At 42.9% G+C, this 22,737-nt stretch overlaps 1 protein-coding gene across 2 annotated transcripts in view; it reads right to left on the reverse strand.

Annotated features, from left to right (window-relative positions):
- The window catches only part of LMO1 (LIM domain only 1), a 110,670-nt gene that overhangs the window by 6,796 nt on the left and 81,137 nt on the right, over window positions 1-22,737 (reverse strand). For both annotated transcript variants that reach the window (XM_063117256.1, XM_063117255.1), the window contains exon 3: window positions 6,377-6,502. In XM_063117256.1, the coding sequence (XP_062973326.1) occupies window positions 6,377-6,502 (126 nt within the window). The remainder of the gene's footprint in view (window positions 1-6,376; window positions 6,503-22,737) is intronic.

Below are 22,737 nucleotides of genomic sequence, written 5' to 3' on the forward strand. Positions count from 1 at the left end.
GACTCTTGCTTATGAAAGCTCATGGTACAATAAAATACTTAATAACACATAAAGAATTGCCATAGGACTCAACGGAGCATTGCTTAATCCTTTCTCCTGGCATGCACATAGGTGTGTAGTTGCAGGCAACACATCAGAGCTTTCCATGGAATGAGAGGTCTCAGTTCACCACCTATATCCTGGTCCAGTCCTCATTTTCTGCACAATGCAGCAAGTGTAGTTACATTGTACTGAGAGGGAAGACTGGCACATGGGAGGTGCTCACAGAGTAGATCTTCCATTCCATGTAATACTGCCTGAACATGTGCCTGTGTGTACCCGGAAGGGACAGGAAAGAAAATGGAGGCCTATTAAGCCCAGTGTTCTTTCAATGGGACTGTGTCCTAAGTCTTTAAAGTAAGACAGGACTCTTGGTTGTGGTGGCTGATATAATTACTGCTTTTGTTTCTAAAAAAATAATTAATGCCTTAAGTGTCCCTGAAAGCAAACTTGGATTCAGCAGACTGGCTGAACCTACATACAAGAATGGCTCCGAACTTGGTACATGATGACGTTCTACTGCTGAAGTCAAGCCATTCTGGCCCTAGAAGCTTTGGGTCTATTGCTCAGTGGTAGAGCACATCTCCAGTTTAAGGGTCCAGTCACAGATGATGGGGACAGTCTTGGCTTGAGACCCTGGAGAATTACTTCCTGACTTCAGAGTGGACAATACTGATCTAGCTGGACAAATGGTCTGACCAGCTCAGCTGTAATGCAGCTTCCTATGTAGGGAGGAGAAACGACCTTGTAACCATCAGGAAGCCACTTTGAGGACAAGATAATAATAATAATGATGATGATGATGATGATGATGATGATGATGAAGAAACAACAACAATTTGCACTAGACAGGCTACCTATATGACACAGTAATTAGCCCCCTTCAATATTGTGTGAGTTGCTACACCAAGTTACTTTTACTGACATAGTGTAAGGGCCAGGGGACTTTAAAAAGTAACAGAACAGAATTCAACTAATGAATCCAAGATGTTATAATTACACATGTACTTCAATGTTTTAAACCCACGGCTTGGATTTTTAGTGTGCTTTCCGTTTGCAGAAGAGCTCTTTCTGTTTGTGGACAGGCTTTTAGCCTAGTGCTGGCTCCTGCTAGCAGAATGGCAGCAGCTCGCGCCACCCGGCCCTTTGTTCTGGAGGGCTCCCCAACCCACTGGCGCAAATGTTGGGGGAATGTGGGGGACACAGGGGGGAGGAAGACTCAGCAAAACTCACCTCCACCAGTGGGAGCTTCTTGTGAGTGGAATGCCACTCACGGGCACTCGGGACTTAAGCCCACACGTTTAAATGAATAACATCACACTTCTTAAAAACAAAACAAAGCATGTCAATTGCCTTTAAAATTCTTTTAAATGCTACCTATAATTCTTGAAATTAGGTTGAGCATTTAAAAGAAGAAAACAACAACTCAATGACGAAAAACAAACCCATCTCTCCTGTAACAAATTGAACAGAGTTATTGCCAGGAAACATTTTAGAAGTAACAGTTAACGCTGACAGTAACACTAAAAGTGCACAGCAGAAGATAATTAATGGAAATATAGTGCTGAGTTTGTGAGTGTTTTTTTTTTAGTGCGCTAACAGCACAGACAAGTATCTGAAATGACTTGAACTTTTGATTGCATATCTGTGTGGCATAGGCCGGCCCTACCATTAGGTAGTGTGAAGGCCAAAAGAGACATTACTTTAAATCTGTGTCTAGTAGCTATGTGGGGGGTTTCTCTTTACTCGGTTCAGGGGCCTGATCCAGATTAGGACACTAGCTTGGAGAGGTAGGGTCTTCTAGATCAGCCCCCCTGCACTTACTCTAGAGTAAATATGAAAAAAAGACATAGCTACTAGACACAGATTTAGGGTGCAATCCTGTGCATGTTTAGACAGGAAAAAAGTCCTACAACTCCTAGCATTCTCCAGCCAGCATGTAGGACTTCCTTCTGTCTAATTGTGCCCTTAAAGCAATGTCTGTTTTTGCTCTGATGCAATTGCCTCTGGCAGTAAATTATGTGGAGAACAGAGCAGTGGAAAGGACAGAGCTCGGAGTGCCAGACAGGCTGCCCTGAGGCCACTACTGGTGACAGGACAAGATGCTGTCCTGTCGCAGTGCTGAGGGAAGATTCAACTGCCAGTCCAGTCAGCTTTTGCATTTGGAATGGTAGCAAAGGGCACCATACTGTGACACATTTTAGGGCACAGGCAAGAAACAAACCCATGACTTGTTGATATTTTGTGAGTGGGAAGGGGGCGCGGAAAGAATGAAGGCAATGACTTATTTAGTCCGAGCAAAGGAGCAACTGATTTTGTTTACGATCCCCTTAGAGACAAGAGACATCCATATTATGTGGTCATCAACATTTACAAGCGGATGCAAGAGTTTTATCTCTAAACAGGCAGCCCCCTTCTTTCCCCAACTTTTGGAACTGCATTCTACTTAAAGACCTGGTCTTCGTCCACTTAGTAATATTGAGAGATTGCTTGGTACAACAGCTACAGAGAGTTGGACTTGGACTGGGGAGAGCTGTGTTCTAATCCCATGGGAACTTGGAACACCCCCACCCCACCCGACTCTCTCTCATACTGATTAACATCATCAGGTTGCTGGGAGGATAAAACCAAAGGACTTCATGTTTGCTGCGTTGTGGTCCTTGGGGGAAGGGAAGGATTCCAAAACATTCAATAAATACAGGATTTTGATCCTACAGCTAAAACTGCAGTGATGGTGAGCCATGGGAGGGGCTGTGGCTCAGTGGTAGAGCCTCTGCTTTGCATGCAGAAGGTCCCTGGTTTGAACCCCGACTTCTCCATGTCGGGCTGGGAAAGTATCCTTTTCTGAAACCCTGGAGAGCCATTGCTGCCAGTCAGTGTTGACAATACTGGGCTAGATGGACCCATGGTCTAACAGTATAAGTCAGCTTCCTGTGCTCCCATAATGCAGTTCTATGTTTGGGAAGGAGGGGAAAATCCTGGTTCTGCCTTGCTCCCTCCGTCCCCAAGAGCCAACTTGGCCCTTAATTTTAGTTAGGGCTGCTGAAGCTTTGTGACAGCCTCTGAAACTCCAGTGTGGACAAAAATGCTCAGAGGATCCAATGTAAGGAGAAGAGAGGAAACGTTTAACTTTATCACTACCACACCACCCAAAAATATCAAATTTCTTTTTTTCACTCAAGGTTGAAAAGGTACCACAAACACAGTTCAAGTCAGGGCAATCAGGAAGACCCTACAATATTGCTTCGTACTTTCCAGCAAAGTAGTCACAAACATCGGGATATCCATTCAAACCCACTAGATGTCACTATAACCTCAGCGGAATAGCCTATCAAATTGGACAGCTTGATTTATTGTACCTGCCTTTTTTAAACAGAAAGGCAGGCTTACTCTAAACAAACAATGCCAGCTTTGTGTTTGATACGGTCCCTTCAATAAAAGCCACCTAAAATGACAGCACGTTCCTGGCCATACTCTTCATTCTGATGTGTTTTAGTCAGAGGAAACTACAGTGACTTCACTGAAAAGCTGAATTATTCTGCAGGAACTGGTGAGAAGAAATAGCTGGTATACCGAGTGCTGGCTTGAGGTTTCTGAGGGCCCTTGAGCAAGATATCCTCAAAGAGACCCTCACCCTGCCTCAGTGAGTCACTGGCCCTTCTTTCACATTGCCACTGCCACCATCTGCTATTGTTCCTCAACCACTTTCTCATCATTGCTACCTCTTGCTTGCTTGTTAGGCAGAGAGAGACAGGGAGCAAGTAGGCCGAGGCAACTGCTCCTCCTCCTTCTCACCACCTCCAGGCCAGAGTGAGAGGCAGGTTGCACTGGTAAAGAGGAGGAGCAGCTCCAGGAGTTTCTTGCCAGTGGGGCCCTGCTGGTGTGTGAGCTCTTGGCGAGTGCCTGACCATGCCTACTTTTGACGTTTACGCTTCATAGAAGAGCGATTGCATGGTTAGGGAGACATGGGGCTTTGAGTAAAGTGAAGAGCATCTCCACAGTCACAATGTTCTTTATGGCTAGTTCACAAGCCCATGGACTGAATTGATTGGACTGCATTGTGGCCAACAGGTTAGTCCCCTCCATACATCAATTGCATAAGGGGGCCTCCAAGTGACTGAAGAGGGGCTGTGCTGCTGGCCCCACTCCCGTCATTGGCCTGGATTTCTGGACTGTCAAAGCCTACCCATGAGCAGCTGCTTGCAGATAAGCTTCCACCTGTTCAGGACTCCCAATGGTTGGTAGCTCATGTGTGAGCAGCTGTCTTGACAGTGCAGACATTCACACCAATGTTTGGATGTCCAGTGGGTGGGACCACTTCCCAGTCACTGCACAGAGACCTCTTCAGGCGTGTAATGTGTGAAGTGAACTGTTGACTGAATAATTTGTCCCAAGCACAAATTGATTTGGCTTGCTAATTTCAAACTTCCTTAGTGTAGGCAAGCAGTAGCATGGCAAACTGCAGTTCATGCTTGATATGAGCATTGCCGATGACTTATTTGCTACACATATGGTTGTCCCAGGTTGAAATAAAGCATGCAGCCTTCCAAAGAAGGGCCGACTAAGTGGTTTTACAGTGTGTGTAGGAAACAGGAAGTGCAGGTGTTTTACACTTCCTGTTCTTCGCATGTCCTCAAGATGCCTGAAGTTCAACCATACATCTCCCATTGTGATGACATGTATGAAGGAGTATAGAGAACAAGAAGCACAGACCAATTGCATTCCCTTTTCTCCCAACATTGTGTAATGACTGAAGCCACTTTAACACCACCATCTTACACATCTCTATTCACACATTCGTTCCATTGAATTGAATGGGTAAAGGATTGCTGCTTCCAATTCTCAACACAAGTAAATGCGAGCAAATCATATTTGGTGTCAATGGTACCAAGACTTTCTTCTTTATTTTAAACATGTTTACGGTAGCTTGATTCTGAGTATTAGGTATTATTGAATTTAACTATAGGATATTGTCAGATTCTGCTTCCTCACCAGGACGTATAGGAGCCATTCTTTTTTATTTTTCTCTTCAGAAATTCAGAAGTAATGTTTAAACTAAATGGATACTTCAGTAAATTTGCAGAAACTTTTGGACGTCAAATTCTTAATGACATTGAAGCCCTGTTTGGGCATTCCAAATCTGTGTCCACTAAACATGTGAGAAGGAGCATTTATTTAATGAACACAGTTTTAGAATGCCCAAATAGGCATTGACAGTGAATTCTATCGAGGTTAAAGAAGAGTGAACACCATCTTGAGTATATCATCTACCTGAGAAATGTCAATCTGTATTATGAGAGTGTGTGTGAAGCCATTGTTAATAGCTGCTTCATAATTACAGAATTCCTGCCCCCACCCCCATCTCTGGAGGCTTTCTGACACCTGACCATTTCCCAAAAGTCTTACAAGACTGGGCTGGTTTTAGGTCCTTGGGGTTCATTTAGAAGCGGTATATTTTCACTTGGAATTTAAGTGCGTTGGGATACCAAGGTTTTATGTTTGGGTGTCATTGGGAAATATGGCTGTCATCTGCTTTGATTCACCATGATATCAGGGTGATAACGTTCCAGGCTTCGGTTTTTCCATCTACACATTAAGCCTTAAACTGACATTCTCACGATAGCAATGCACAACAGATATGCCAACGGCAGCACATTAAAAGCTGCAAGGCACTTGAGCGCTACAATGACGTGAGGTGCGTCAGAATCATTATTTCTCTCCTTTGTTATCAAGCCTTGCCTGGGATTGTCTGCCTTTGAGGCACACATTCTGTGTCCCACTTAAGGTTCTACCATGAGCAGGCCACACTAACGGTGCAGCAAGTGGGACTCTGTAAGAGATGATTGAGATTAGGGCATTTCCCTTGCTTCATCCCAACCCAACCTTGGAGCCTGTCAGATGCCTGACTTAAGCAACCTCGATTTAGAAAGCATTTATGCCAAGCCATCCTGATATCAATGGATATTCAGCAGACCGACTAGAGGCTAGGCTTTGAAGCTATTGTACAGCACCATGTACATTGATGGTGCTATATAAATAAATAATAATAATAATAATAATAATAACACCACCTGCCGGCCTGTATTGCTGCACCCACTGTTATTGTGGTGGTCCATTCCACAATCCGGGCTACCACGTTAGATGGAGACCTGCAGGGGAAAAGGCTCCAGTGTTCAATTAGTAGGTAAAATGAATCACCCAGCAGTGGCAATTTGAGGGCCTGGGAGCAGGCGATGGAGATCAAACAGTGAACCAGACTTCCCTGTTCCGTGGGGATGGAAACAACTTGCACTTTTTCTTTTCTTTTCTAATTCATGCAAAAGCCCCATGTCCTCACCTCTGGTTGCAAAGCTGGCAGGCAAAGCAGTCCAAATGGTAAACATTATCTCTGGCCCTCATCACCATCTCAAAGGCAGGGATCAGCTTACTGCAGGCAGCGCAATTCCCAGTGGTCCCAAAGAGCCTGCCAAGGAAGCACAATCATTAGAAGCTGTTTTAATTAAATGGCGGAAGGACTAATTAAGTGTAATTAGCAGTATCAAATACTGTATTGCACCCAATAAAAAGAAAAGTTGCCGTCCCCGTTTCGCTGACCAGCCAGTGTGTGAGAATGTGAGCTAAAACTGCGTGGCGAGGGAGGAGGAAAGCTGGTTCCTTTGCGAGGCTTCTGAGTGTCCCGCTAATTGACTGTCTAATGAAGAAATACATTCCACATGCGCAAGAAGTGCTATTTTGGGGCTCACAGCATTTCAGTCAAAAACAATCCAATCTTTTCAATGCAAATTAAGAGCGTCTCAGCAGAACATCTTTACAGGCCTCTCTAGCAGCCCCTCCACCTTCTAACTTGCTGTTCCTTCATCAATTCCTACTAATTAGTCAGCTATCTAGAGAAAATGTGCAGGGAACATTTGGGGACGGATCGGATGTAAGCATGATTCCTGCAAGCCACATTCTACTTTGGCTGCACACTGAAGAGGAGTGAAGGTAGATGCTGTGAATCTAGCGTGGGCAGGGCAGAGGGAACACAGTTGATGCTCTATTATGCTCCAGGGTCTCATTTCCGCATTTCCAAGCTGGCAGTAAAACACAGAACTAGTATCCCATTAAGTTGGGCCTTTAGGGCCAAATCAATCCTGGCAGGTTTGATTTGGCCCTAAGAACTGAATTGGCTCCCAGTTCATTGATTTAGTTCTGAACAGTAAAGGCAAGTTGACTGTTACAGTGAGGAACAGCTCCTGTGAAAGCTTCAATGTGGATCAAAAGCACAGTTTACCCCACCTTGATTTTATACAACATTCTGAAGATTTTTCAGGACGTGGCTGAGTTATAACCTGGATACACATTGCGGCATTCACGAGAGCTATTCAGCACGTCAACATCCATTTTACTTCAAATAAACATCATTCACGAGAAACTGGCCCAAATTCTCCATTTGAGAAGAGTCCAACCTGCCCATGGCTAAAACGTTAAGGATCTTAATTGGAATCTCAATGTGGAATGCATTTTGGCAAACAGAAATGTCTACCTCTACATCAATTGGTTCCACATCACCCCCCTGGTCTCTGGAGATAGCTTTTATGTCCACATGGATGTTTTGCCAATTTTGCTATCTGCCTCCACAGATACTGGCTCCTCTCACAGCATGACACTCAAAGAAGTATGATTTGCTCTTCTAGGCCCTCCTACAAGTCCTTGAAGATCAATGCTCCATCACCAGCCCATGGAGAAAACATCACAAGAGCTCTAATAAAAGAGGCAGGAATCTATTGAGAAGCATACAACATGGGAAGTGCACCATATTGTAGTGGCAGAGAAGATGCTTTGTGTACAGAAGGCTCCATATTTCCAGGTAAAAGAGTCTCAGATAGCAGGGCTAAGAAACACCTGTCTAAGATCTTGGAGCACAACTGTCTGACAACACGCTAAGCCACAGTTGTTAAGTATTTTGAGCTAAACATTATGTCTCAGCATGTCATGTGAACTATAACTTAGCGTGTTTTGTGAACTATCCTCAACCATGGTGGCTATATAACCATGGCTTAAACATGCTCACTAACCATTTACTGCAAAAGGGTTAGCTGCCAAACCATGGCTTAGCATGTTGTCTGAACTGGCCCAGTAAGAGTAGATAGTGCCAGTTCCAGGCTTTGGAGAGCCCTTGGGCATGACACCCTTGGTCCACCCTTGGTCTTCCCTCACTGACTCTATCTTCTCACCACCATTGTCACCAGCTCCTCCTCCTCCTCCCTTCGCTGCCCCTTCCACTGAGCAAATAGATAGTGGCATCCATTGCTTGTCCTTCAGATTACCACCATTGTCTGGGCCTAAGAAAGAAGAGGTTGAACAAGCAGGATGCAATGGTGAGCAGGTGGAGTAGATCCAGGAAGAGAGGTTGTGTCAGTAGACTCTCTGCAGGGGTATGGGCCCTTGGCAGGTACCTGACCAAGCCAACTTTTGACATCATTGTGAGAGTACACAATAGATGGTCCAATGGTCAGGTTCAATATAAGTCGACTTCAAATGTGATCAATTTATGGTCATTTTTATTTTATATATGCAATTAATTACTTAAGAGAAAAGACAATAGGTTGGAGCCAGACTAAGTTATTTGAACTTAATTCCCATTGAAATCAAAGGGATTTCACTTATTCATGATGAACTTTTCACACTGATTTCAATGGGATCAAAGTACAACAAAGCTACACTGGATCCAACCCAATATGTATTATGGTATTATTTTCAGAGCTGTGTCTGCTGTGCACAACAAATGCTAACATCTCATGTTTGGCCATGGTGGGAACAAGCACCTCCATGTCAACCTCAGAAGTGGGTATGGTTAATCCATGAGTTTGGACTGTGATAAAGTCTTTTTAATCTCATTAGTTTTCACTGTGGTCTTCATTGTAATTGATGCTTGTCTGTTTTATATGTAAACGTCTTACCTAGCCTCTGCTAGGTAAACTTCTTTGGGGGCCTCTGCTAGGGTCAAAATGAAAGGTACAAATGGGTCAATAAATAAATAAATAAATAAATAAATAAATAAATAAATAAATAAGTACTACTGCTAATCTTGCTAAGCAAATTTGCAATCAATTGCCTTTGCCCTCACAACAACCTGGGGAGGTGGGCCATTCATATTCTCATTTTACAGATGGGAAGCTGAAGATGAAACTTCTTGAAGGCCACACAGGAAAGCCATAACAGAGGTGGCACATGAACCAATCTGAGTTCCGCTTTTCATCTACTGTGACACATCCTCAGCTCCTTTGTGAATGAGCTCTGACTCTAGTTCACAGAACCTCAAAAACCATGTTCTATCAGCTCCTGTGTACAATAGTTAAAATATGCATCAGAACCTTCTGATGACCTACTTCCCCATGCTCTCCCCATGAGGTGACTGAAAAAGTTACCACAAGGTCAGAGGAAAAAACATTGTCTAACTCCACCTTCTGTTCAAAACCAGGTTTTCCTGTGCAGCCTGTTCTTGGGAGAGCAGTGAGTCTATTTGAAGCCTTTCTCTCTATCACCAAACAAAGTTAAGAACGTCTGTGTGAGACTTTGAAGATCCAGATTACAACTTTTTCTTTGTCCAGAGTTAAGTTACAGTCATCTCATAATCTCACCTGCACCTTAAATAGAACTAAGCCGAAAGGGGAAGTAGTGATGGTGGTTTGCACAACCCCTTGCCTTCTGTCATTTTGATTGTCGTTTAGGGGGACACGCAACTGGGGCAAAAATGTTTGCCGCCTTTCAGGTGGCAAAGGCAGCCATTACTGGCAAGCCCTTTATTAAGACACTGGTTTGCGATGCCGTGATGCTATTGAGAGCCATTTTAAAGGAGGCAATCTTCAGTGCCGCCCACAACATGGTACCTCCTGCTCTTGTGCCCAAGTACTTACGAAGAGAAGAAGAGATACATCGCGGTAGGAGGCAAACTGCATGCAGTCTCTCCCACTTTCTTGGGGGGGGGGAATCTACACTCTTGTACCTATAATGGTACATAGGACTTTGATTGCGTCACTGGTCACATGACTCATTAGTTATAACATTTTATAGGTGAATTATGTTCCATTTTACCTTACCATTATAACCCTTCTGCACCGTTGATAGAAGACAATGTGGTCTTTTATCGTTGTATTCCCTGTTGCATTGTAAATGCAATGGCACATGATTCTCCACTCTCCTTCCTGTTTGGGACAACTTCCTGGTTGGCACAGTTTCCTCTCCACTCTATCATCCAACCAAAATCACCAAAAATGGAAGTGGGAGGATCATAGAAAGGATGGGATCAAGGATCAGGCAACGGGGCAACCAAACAGTGTGCTCCGCAATAACGTTACAGGAAAAGGTAAGTAACGTTAGTGAGCTCAGTTAAAAATAGAAACGTTAGAATTAATAATGGAACAATGGCTAACAATAACGTTTTAACCTATAGTGTAGATTCCCCCTTGGTGAAAGTGCTTTGTCGAGAGAAGGGGCATGATTTCCAGTCAAGATGGAGTTTCTCTGGATAAGTGGTTCACCAGGCCATGGTGCTGATAGTTGATAGTACTGGACAAAGTTGCACTTCCCTGAAAAAATCAGGTTCACAACTTGTGGGAGGTTCTACATCCAGCCGTGCTCAAGTTGTGTCCATAGTGGGAAATGTTTTCCCCCAACTTTAATTGGTATGCCAGGTATGTGCCCGCCTGGAAAAACAGTGTTGGCCATGGTTATCCATGTCTTGATAAAACGCTGGGACTTTATTGCTGCAATGCATAGCTACAATAAAGGGGATTTCTTTTAAAACTGTTCAGAATCCTCAATTGGTTCAGATTTATTTTTTATTGCATTTGTATACTGCCCCATAGCCGAAGCATTCTGGGCAGTTCACATAAGATGAACACAGAGTGCAGGTTGTTAACTAGGAGTATGCCTATGGTGAAGAGGTCTCTCTAGTAAAAGGTCTTCACTGGCTTCCAGGCTGTTCCCAGAAACAATCCAAAGCAATGATTGTGATCTATAAAGCCCCAAATTGTCTGGGATTGGAGTATCTGAAAGACCTGTGACTGAGGTCCTTCTCTAGAACCTACCACATCCAGAGGTTAGAAAATTAGCTCCTGGTGAGAGGGCTTTTTCTGTGGTGGTGCCACAGAAGTAGCGCCATCATTATTACCTTTTAGATGCCAGACATACAGAGCAATCCTATGCACATTTACTCATGAATCAAACTGTAGCCTTTGCTAGACCAGGGGTTATCCCGGGCTGATATCCGGGATCGCCCCTGTGCGTCCACATGATGCACAGGGGATCCTGGGCTCAGGGAGGGATCATCCCTCCCTGGCCCCAGGACAAAGCCCTACACTTTGGGCCTGCTTTTTCTTGCAGTCTCGGGCTGAGCCCGCGAGCATGTGGCCTGTTTTCTGCGGCTTTTCCCGGCTCCGCACGATTACTCGTGCATAGCCGGGCACAGCACTCCTCAGGAGCACTGCGTCCATTGGGGCTAGGGTGGGGGGAGCGGGGAAATCAAGTTTAAAAAACAAAAACAAAAAAACTTAACTTGCCGCTCGTCCTCTCATGCAGCTGGCCCTTTAAAAGTTTTTTTTAAAATGGTGGGTGCGCGACAGCTCTCTTCTTGAGCCCGTTGTGACTCGTGTGTAAACGAGGGCGAGATCTCACATTATTCATAACGCGAGGTCTCCCCTCCTCTCCCCCGGATTTTCACTTAGGTCTAGCAAAGGCCTGTGTTCAACCGAATTTACTCTTTAGTAAGTGTGTTCAGGATTACAGCCTAAGTCAACCGATATTAATGGCTAAATTAGTTTTTACTGGTAATTTTATTGACTTTTAAAACTTTTTTTTACTTTTTTTTTTTAACTCAAAGCATAAGTTGACTTGAGGGCTATTGCAGTGGGAATAGGGGATTGACATCATTAAAACTCATAGATATTGTTAAACCAAGTACATTTTGCACCAAAGGGAATCTCCCCCTCCCCCAGGAAAGGCACTGCTCTTCTTCCCCAAACATCATCCCAAAATACATAACAAACGAAAATGTCAAAACTTTGCACAGTCCTAACCTCACATGTATTTGTACAAACAATGGACTCTCAAGGGCCCGCTGTTTGTGATTTTTGCCCCAAACCTTTAACCTCCCAATTACTATTGACCGATGATAGGTTTTTATGAATATAGATGGCATAAAATCAGCTGAGGGACAATCTCACATTGCTTTATCTTGATTAGGGTGGTCCTTTTGAAAATATCTTCACTTCTGCTATCTCTGAAATGGAACTATACTTTTCTATCTGATAAGTAGAACAATTTTTGCATGATAAAAATTGGGATAACCTAAAGTATTATGAAAACGGAGAAGGAGCACACAATATGTTTCTCTGTTAGCTACAAATTTATATTTTTCTATGCAGTTAATTTTGCCTGCGAAAATACAAAGCATTTTGCCAATGGATTCAACCCTCTTAAACTGCATAAAAAGGAGGTTGTCAGCACAGGGTTGCTATATTTGTATTAATCTTGATTACCGTTCCAATGACAAACCTGACAAGTGGCTTTCATCTTTAAAATCAGAATGTTAGCCTCTGATCTTTAAAATATCCACATTAGTTACCATTAAAAAAATTGCTGCCCTATATCCAAATGGGGAAATTAGAAGCAAGCTAATCCTAGATTTGTTCAGAGAGCAATGCCACTCCATGTGCGAACATTAAAAAAAATCCATTATTCATTAGCATCACAGTTGTGTGGAGCTCAGTCTAGATTAAACAAAATAAAGGGGCCCCAGACAGCACCATCTGCATTGTTAAACAGGCACTTTTCGTCACCCTTTGAATTAGCAGCTCCTCTAAATGAAAATGATGGGAAGTTTGGACAGATGTTCACTTAACTATTTAAACAGTCAGCTTAAGGAACATGAAAAATGTATTTGGTACTGGATTCACCTGCCTCCTTCCAGGGGCTTTGGGGGTAAGACAGTGTTAAACAGCTTTGGATGTTTGCATAAGATTTAAGGCTTATGTTCTGTCCAGCTGAAACCATGTTGCTTTTTAATGTCTGTAACAAATATAGCTCCCAGCTAGTCCGTGTGCTAATCTTGCTTTCTGCCTCGAACATTCCTTTCCGCCCTTCTGTATGCGAACATTTCTTTCTCGCTCCAGCATGACCAAGTTCGAACAGTCTTTTAAAGGAAATGCATAGAAGCGGCAGTCAACGGCATTTAACATGGCAGATAAATGTTCAAAGAGCAGTTGGGTAATGTAAGTGGGGCTGTCAACAATGACCCCAGTCACTAATGGACAGAACCTGTACATGACTTCTATGCATTCTAGAATGAGCCCTCTAGGTTGTGTTCCCAGACAATTGCTCCAGGAAGTGCCTTTTTCATGCATTGGCTTGGATACTAAGATGAGTTAACTTAAGGAGGTTCTTGAAAAGGTAGTTTCCCATCCCTTCCTTCTCCCAAAAGCCTCTCGGGATGTTTGGGAGGTACTCTTGACCAATGTGGAAAGGTTTGGGGGAAGCTGCTGGAGGACGGAGGGCAAGGAAACCTTTCTTTCTGTGAATGCCCTATAGTTAACCTAGGCATTATGTATTTATCCTACAAGATGAGGTGAGGTGATGACCACCAACTTAGGGTCCAATGCTATTGGGATGGCTGTAAGCTTTTGAACTTGGAGGCTTATGGCCATCCAGTGCAGAGTGGGTAGAATGGTGGAGGCGATCTTTTATTTGCCCATCTAGCCGAGGCTCTGTGAAGTGGGAGAGAAGAAGCTGGGGTGGCCTGGAGATATGGCGTAAGCCCACCTCCCCAGTCCCGTCTCCTCTCTGCCCACCGGTACACACCCTTTCCCTCCTCTCTGGGGTCCATTTTGTGAGCTCAGAGAGACAACCGGCATGGTTTTCTCCACACTGGCTGCAAGGAGGAGGAGTTAGGGAGCCCAGATTTCTGGCTCAGAGGTTGGAAGGCAGGATCTGACCTTGGATCCAGGAATCTCAATTATCCTAAACCACTCACCCCAGAAAGGAGCCATAGGATTGCTCCTTTAGATGGTTTAGGTCTAGGGATGCTCGAGGAATTTGACCTTTGCAAATTCTGATGCCAATTGACCTCATAGGCACCTCCCAGGCTAGTGTGGAGATTGGAATGCAAATATCCTTCACATTGCACAACTCTCTGAACTTTGCTATGCAGTTCTCAGCTCAGAAAATGCACCAAACTACATTGAAAAATGTGTATTTTGGAATAAAATTCATTTCAAAATGAAAAACAACAACAGATTCAGTATGTAATTATAAATATGTATTTTGCATTAAAAGTACTGTACATCTTTAAATACATATATACAAAAAAATTTGCGATTTTTTTTTTTAAAAAAATCCTTGTACATTAATGTGGAAAACAGGATAGAAGAGGCTTATGTTTCAACACAAGAAAAATTGTAATGGACTGGATATAGACAGACCCATCCATTCTTACTTGGGTCTATCAATTGCTAAATGCAACTCAATTTTAGAGGTATTTGCCTCCCTAAATATGAGATACAGAAAAAGGAGTGGCCATTGCTTTCATGCACTTGGTTAACTCCTTACAGGAATGCAGATGGCCACAGATGGAAGCTGGAGTAGATGGATCTTGATCTGATGAAAAGGGGACTTCTTATGTTCCAATTCTTACATAAGGATTACTTCTGCTCCTTAGAACATAAGAAGAGCCATGCTAGATCAGACCAAGGGTCCATCTAGTTCAGCATTCTGTTTACACAGTGGCCAATCATCTGCCCATGGGAAACCCACAAGGAGGTAATGAGTGCAACAGAAACATCCCACCCATGTTCCCCTGCAACTGGTGTACATAGGCACACCTCCTCTGATACTGGACGTAGCACATGACCATCAGGAGTAGCAGCCATCAATAGCCTTCTCCCCCATGAATTTGTCCATGAATTTGGTGGCCATCACTGTGAGTTGTGGTAGAGAATTTCATAGTTTAATTATGTGCTGTGTGGTCTTGAATCTCCCACCAATCAGCTTCATGAGAGATTCTAGTATTACAAGATAGGGAGAAAAATGTCTCCCTATCAACCTTCTCCACACCATGCATAATTTTGTACATCTCTATCATGCCTCCCTTTACTCACCTTTTTTCCAAGCTAAACAATCCCAGCAGTTGTAACCTTTCCTCATAGAGTTGCTCCAAATTCCTGATCCTTTTAGTTGCCCTTTTCTGCATTTTTCCAATTCTACAATATCCTTTTTTAGGTACACACATTTCTATAATGTCTGTGGGGAAGTGTCTAGTGGATTGCCATATACTAGCTTCCCCCAAACTGGTGCCCTCCAGATGCACTGGACTGCAACTCCCAGCACCCCCAGCCAACATGCTGGGACTTGTAGTCCACCAGATATGGAGGAAACAGGTTGGGGGAAGGCTGTCATATACTCACAGCTTTGTAATGATAAACAGGTTATCTATATCTGCTCCAAAGTGAATTAGCAGAACATGTCCCAGGAGGTATTTAGCCCTGAAGACACGGTATATTTTCCACCAATAAATGCATTTTCTTTGGAGAACATGAGCAGTTGTAGTCCTTCCCTGGAGGATCTACAATGGGATATTGGAAGTGGCTGGGAAGGAGTAGTGTTTGGGTTTCTTTCAGCAATAAAAATCTTCATGGCTTCAAATTACAAGAAAAGAAAAATCCAAACAAAGGGTAAGCTGGGGGTGGGGGGATCCTCTGTCCCTGTGACCCATTTCATAGGAAATGCAATCTTGTCACTCCTACTAACAAAAGGCTCAGACATATTAGTGCAGTATATCATGCGATCCTCAATGCTTAGTGAGCATGATCCCAACAGGAAGGAATGAGTCAGAGACAAGGGAAGCGTTTATCCCCCTTTTAAAAACTTTTTTGCAAAATAAAAGTTGGCAAGCAGCGAATTTTTAAGTCCAGATTTATTTTCCCTTATGTAACAGGAGGGCCTAGCCAGCTTGTAAATAAGCTTAGGCTATGCAGATTTAAAATTTAACACAATTAAACTTTTACCCTGTGGTAGTAATTATGCTTAATGGCTCTTACCCTGAACTTAACCATGTCTATTGTCGTCAGCCAATCTGAAAGCAGGAGTTTAGCCAAGGACAATTTTCTGTAGTTTATAGGCACACTAAAATCCTGCAAGCCTAGAATCTCATTGGCTGTTGATGTCATTGTGTATAGTAAAAATTAAAGCTAATTGGCACAGAGGACTGACACTGCATACGAATGAATTGATGGGAGAAAATGGATTAAAAGGAAGCACGCTGCGTGGCGTCTGACTGGTTCTTATTTTAAGGCTTTTTTGTTTATAACTTAACAGCCATCGTTTGTATGGCCTTTTGCACCTTGTAGGCTTGTAAGTGGCTCCCAAATCAATGGCAGACATGAATATCTGCTCAGGATTTGGTACTTTGTCTAAAATGATGGCACAGTGTGGACGTCCGACAGCAAATATGGCAAGCAGGCAGGCTTCTCAAGGTAATAGTAATGTATTCTTTAGGAAAACACATGAGATTTCTGCTCCATTGTTAATGAGGAAGATCTAGCTTTCAAACTCCTAGAAAGGGGAAGGCCCTCTTGGCGTCCGTCACTCGCTCTCACCACTGGCTTCTGCCATCCTCTTCACTGTTCCTGAAACTGCCTCCCTTCCTCTGTTAGAACTGGAGCATTCATTATGGGTTCCCACACACTACACCCGTCCCCTGTCTCCATGATGGCTTCTTGTGTCAAATAATTTCTGCTCCAACCATAGCGAGCAAGAGCAGTCAACACAACATGGATAGCTGCCATTAAATTGGAGCAGGTCCATGGCAACTGATGCAATGGTTCATATGAGCACTGCCCCTACAAACAGGGCAGGGATCATTCATCACTTGGGGGGCCATTTTCAACAGCATCCCAAGGTAACCCATGACATGCTTCAGTTCTTATTCAGGCTTCTTCCATCTCCTCCAAATTCCAGAGCCATCGCTCAGTGGTAGAGCATAAGCCTTGCATGCAAGAGTTCTCAGAGTCCTTGGTGTCCTTCCGCTTAAAAGGGTCTCAGCAGAGCTAGGAAAGGGTCTCTATTTGAGACCTTGGAGAGCTGCAGCTAGTACAAGTTTAGATAGACCTGTGACATGTATTAGAAATGTGTTCCTTTCTTTAGCTTCACATTACCTACTTGTATCTGCTCTACTGATGGCCAATAACTGACATCTTTTCCCCATTACTATAATGGGCCTTTGATATAAACTATAAGCCAGGGGTGGGCAACGTGGACCTCTAGATATTTTGGCCTACAACTTCCATTAGCCCTAGTCAGTATAGCCAATTATGAAGGATGATGGGAACTGTTGGCTAAAACATCTGGAGGGCTACAAGTTGCCCACTATAAACTATCCAAAGATGGTTCTGTGTTCTGCCTATACAGTTGGCCTTAAAATGTTAAGAACCTTCTGAAGTTAAGTTTCACCTAATCAAAACATCACCTGAAAGGATGTTTTCAACCTGAATCAATTGTATTCAAATAATTCATATGTCAGGTCCCTGAGTTGAATCACAGGGTGATATTTCTGAAGATTAATGAGTTCCAGGACTATAAATAATGATACCTAATGGTATACAATAAATATAAATAGAAATTCATTCTAAAATTGAACAGTCTCAATAAATGAACAACAACAAAATCAAATTTACGATACTGTTCCAATAAATAAAGATCTCAGTTCATGCACACTACGGAGGACACTTTCAATGCTTGTAATAATTTGGGTTAAATCCAAATGAGTTCAGTTCTGTTCTAAAATTAATTGTAGAACATCTCCTTCTCTTCTCATATTGTACATAATTGCATCTAGATAAGGAATAGAACTTGTCCTGGAATTTATGGACAACACATCACATTATGGAAAACTTCTGAAGGGCCATTTGTTCCCACGATTAAGATAACATGTGGTCACAGGTTCCACAAGCTTAAGAAAATACCCTAACTAAATAGCTTATCTCATGACATTCCCATAGACTTAGCTTAAGCTCTGAACTAAACATTTTATTTTTGTTTTGTCCCTGGCTTTCCATAAATATCCCAGGTCCATTCTTTTTAGCAGCAGGCTTTGGTAACCATTTTAAAACAGACTACACTTTGACACAATAGCGTGAGAGGTATTACTAAGGAATTATTATCAATTAACTGTTAAATATTTCATCATTACATATTATAGGTTTTCCACCAAACAGTGCAAAGAACTGAACTCTGTGGAAGAGAACAGTCCTTAGAAAAATATGTTATAATATGGGGAAAGTATTAGACTTGTTGGAGAATCTTCCTATTTTCAAAATACCACACCCCAACCTGGCACTCTCCAGACTACAACTGCCATCATTCCACCAAATCACATTAATGGGGAAGTTGGCTACTAACAATGGGGGTTGTAGTCCAACACAGCCGGAGGGCACCAGGTTGGATTAGCTAGTGTAGTGGTGGCATGCTTGTCATTAATGCAAGTCTGTTACTAATTCTAATAATTAGTAGAATCCCTATTGAACCTTGGTGTTTCAAGCTCCAATTGATCAGAATTCATGGTGCATTCTTCTTGTAGGCCCATATCAGTCTAACTCTATGGAAACAATACAACAGCTTTTATGAAGCTCTGCTAATTCAAAGGATCTAGACGTTCCTCCGGCTGTTTGGATAAATATTTGCATGCTTAATTAACAGGACAGCAACCAATGGATTATCAAGAAAGTGCAGTGCCTTGTAACGTGCTGCTTGTGTTGTATGATAAAAGATGACCTATTCTGAGAGTCTTTTTACACTTTTACACTTCAATGAAGAGACACTCACCCAGATGGAGTAAGATACAGGTGCTACCTTATCATATTCACTCCTTGGCATATGTATGGTAAATATCTATAAGGCAATGCACTTACCTGCCTTTTCCAAAATAAATGTCAGCTTTTTGGTTGTGTTAAATGGGAGAAAACAAGTAGATTTCATAATGCTGTTGACAGTGTCCTGCTATTCAGGAGAACACACATCTTCTATACCAGCAACTTTTTTGTTCAACTGATAGCTAAGTTACCTGACATGGTAACCCACATTTGATGCCAAGCCTAGGACAGAATGGACTTAATATCAGTCATGTGAAACTGGCACAGGCTAAATTGAGCCTAATCCATCCATCCCTACTAAATAGAGAGGGAAGGATCAAATGGTGTCCAGTTGCTACCACTATTTAAGTTGCACTAGCAGAAACCAACATTCTTGCTAGTGTGACAGATTTCCTGAGTTGCTGGTCCAGAACAGAAATAGCTGAAGCCAAGACAACTTCTTAGTCGTTTTCAGTCACGGAGTCCGCTTGGAATAATGATCATGCTTTTGCACACGCAATCCATATGGAGATTCCTTCTAGCCTCCCCAGTTTTTAAGTCATTTGTTCTCCTGTTTTTTGCCCCCTTCTTATGCCAGTGGTGTGGGAATAGCAGCAATGCAGCTCCTTCTATCACTGCCAGAGTAATGTGAGACACACTGGGCCCTGTGGAAGAAATCCATGCTGCTGCAGCGCTTTGACATGCCAGGTTAACTCTTCCCAGACAATGGTGGCATGAAGTGGATCCACAACATGGGCTTTTCCCACATGGTCCAAAGCCTCTCCTATCCAGTGGTGCAGGAAAGAGTCACAACACAGTTGCTCCCACATTGCCTACACAATGGAAAGTGGCCAGTATGCACGACACAGGATTAGGTGGTAGACCGAAGGGCAGAATTCTGGACTGTGCTACTTCACAGTATAGGTGGGGAGGGAGCAAACTGAATGCTCTCCTGTGTAGAAAAAGTATTCCTCCATGCAGTAAACTAGCACACCAGGCATAAAGATTTAGAGTAAGCTGCTGCCTGACGTGAACATTTGCTATATACAGAGAGTTTTTATGTAGGAAAAGATTTTTTTAAAATTTCTTCTCCCAGTCTGAATTGGTACAATCTGGCATTCTAGGTATAGGAAACACAATGCAAAACCCTGGAAATACCTTCTTTTTTTTTTTTTAAAGAAGAGGTGGGTAGGATGGGAACAGAGCAGAAAGAAAGAATGAAAGAAAATACTATATTCAGATAAAAGCCTTAACATTTCAAGGCACTAAAGGCTCAAATTACAGATGATTCAAAAAAGTTTCCAGTTGCAGTTTGGAAGAATTTTACTGTGAGCACCATATTTTCCATGTACTCCTTTATCTTATCCCGTTTCTTCTAAGAAACCTAAGGGCTCATCTACACCAAGCATGATATTCCACTAAGAAAGTGGTATGAAAGCGGTATATAAAAGGCAGGCGCCACACTACTGCTTTATAGCAGTATTGAAGGTCACTGCAGGATCTACACTACTGCTTTATAGTGGTACTGAAGTGCACTGACAACTTTTGGGCCCATGACACATCTACACCAAGCAGGATATAACACTATGGAAGCGGTATGAAAGTGGTATATGGTATGTGTCAATGGGTCCCAACGGTTGTCAGTGCACTTCAGTACCACTATAAAGCAGTAGTATAGATCCTGCAGTACACTTCAATACTGCTATAAAGCAGTAGTGTGGCTCCTGCCTTTTATATACCGCTTCCATACCACTTCCATAGTGGAATATCCTGCTTGGTGAAGATGAGCCCTAAGTGAGAATGTGTATATGTATATGTGTGTGTGTGTGTGTGTGTGTGTGTGTGTGTGTGTGTGTATATATATATATATATATATATATATATATATATATGAAAGAAATTAAATGCATTTGTACAAAACCTGAAGGCATCATTTCATCCCTGGCATGTGATTGTCCAGCCACAGTGTTGTTATGAAGGGGAGGACCCTGGACACCTGGGGTGCAACGGCTCCAACTAGCATTAACACACACCATGCGCTCTGCAGATGCTATGCAAACACACACGAACAGAGCAGAGGTCTCTTTGGAGAGTTTAAAAATTATCAGTAGCAAAACAGCAAGTCTGAAAGTGCCAAGGGCAGGTTGGAACATCAAACGACTGAAAGATTTAGTCCACGCAAGCTTTTCACTTAATCACAAGGCTTTAGGAAATAATAAAAAAAAGTCAACTAACAAACCAAGTGCCATCTATTTTTCTGCCTTTAAAACTGTGGGATGTCTCTTAGCCGACCGCCTCAGTTAAGATATCATGTTTTGGGAGGATCTTTGCTTTAAAGTTGCAGACAATGTCAGACAACTTCTAGGCGATGCATTACACAAAAGCCCGTGTGTTCTAATGGAATGATTATTACACTCGAGCACAGCAGAATGGGTTTTAAATTTCTGCTCAGATCTTTTGAGTATACTGAAGGGAAAATGAGAAGAATAGGGAAGTCCTTGTGTGGAGGTCAGGCTAGGCTAGCATTGCCCTTGTCTTAGCCCTGCAACTGCGATGTCAGTGCCATTCTGAGATGGCAAACCCGCAATTGGTGCCATGGCCGCGACGGAATGGACTTAATATTGATCAAGTGCAAAGCTGGCACAGATCGAAAGGAGCTCAATCTGGCCATCCCTACTCAAGAGTTAGTTGCTGAATGAGGCCCCTCTCCAAAAAGGAGAGCGTATATTTGTACAGATAGAACTAGGGATTGTAGTTTGAGACAGAGTGATTTGTGCTTCCCTATGTGACATGCTCTCTGAAGAACTACTAGTCCCAGAATTCCTTGAGTATAGATAGGAAGAGGAAACAGCTGGTAAGAGGAACAGAGCACCATTGGGAACCAGGAGGATCTACAGATCCAAAATATATGTGAGTGAATGTCTAGTTCTCTCACACACCATACTGCCATGACTGGCTTTATATACAAACCATGAGTTTCTGTTTATTCAGTTCCAGATCACAGAATTCAGTAATAATCAATCTGGCCATATTTGCATGGGAATGATTGCCAACCTGGAGATTACATATACATGCTGAAAACCTTGCAGAGAAGACAGTGTCCATCTCTCTTATAACAGGAAATCTTTTTTTGTTGAATGATCTCTGGTTTGGCAGGTTGGAACTGCTGGGCTTCCATTTTGGAGCTGGGATTGGACTAACTAGGGAGATGCCCCCTCCTCCTGTGGCACTTTGGCACTGGAAAAGGAGGCCATTGTTTGAGGGGGTAACTGGAATGGGCTGTCCCATAAACCCCACCTCAGAGTTCTTGGGACTCTAATCAGTAAAAAACCCAGACTGCGTGTGTGTGTGTGTGTGTGTGTGTGTGTGTGTGTGTGAGAGAGAGAGAGAGAGAGAGAGAGAGAGAGAGAGAGAGAGAGAGCACGTGTATGTACAGTATGGGCTGCAGGATCAATCTGATCATCGAATGACTTCCTTCTGCTGTTCTGATCTCCCGGGAATTACTGCGAAAGCAGCCCAGGACAGTACATCTCCTGTCAGCAATTCTATCTGTCAGCAGTATGTTTTTGGTTCCCTCCCCTTGCTACACCAAGCCTTACAAAGTCGTGGTCTTGTTTTCTTCCAGCTCTGTGTGTACAGTTTTTGTTATTGCCCTCTGACTCTGGATCCCCACTGTGGGCATAAAGGCAATTTATATAACAAAATTGAACTCAATTTTCTGTTTTGTGATCAGCTCTAAACATAAAACCCGAGTTTTGAACTTATGCCACAGTGGTCACGGTGTACTTTACATTTGTGTCCTAATCTTAGTCATATG

The sequence above is a fragment of the Elgaria multicarinata genome, chromosome 2 (genome assembly GCF_023053635.1).
Source record: "Elgaria multicarinata webbii isolate HBS135686 ecotype San Diego chromosome 2, rElgMul1.1.pri, whole genome shotgun sequence".
Taxonomy (NCBI): Eukaryota; Metazoa; Chordata; class Lepidosauria; order Squamata; family Anguidae; genus Elgaria; species Elgaria multicarinata.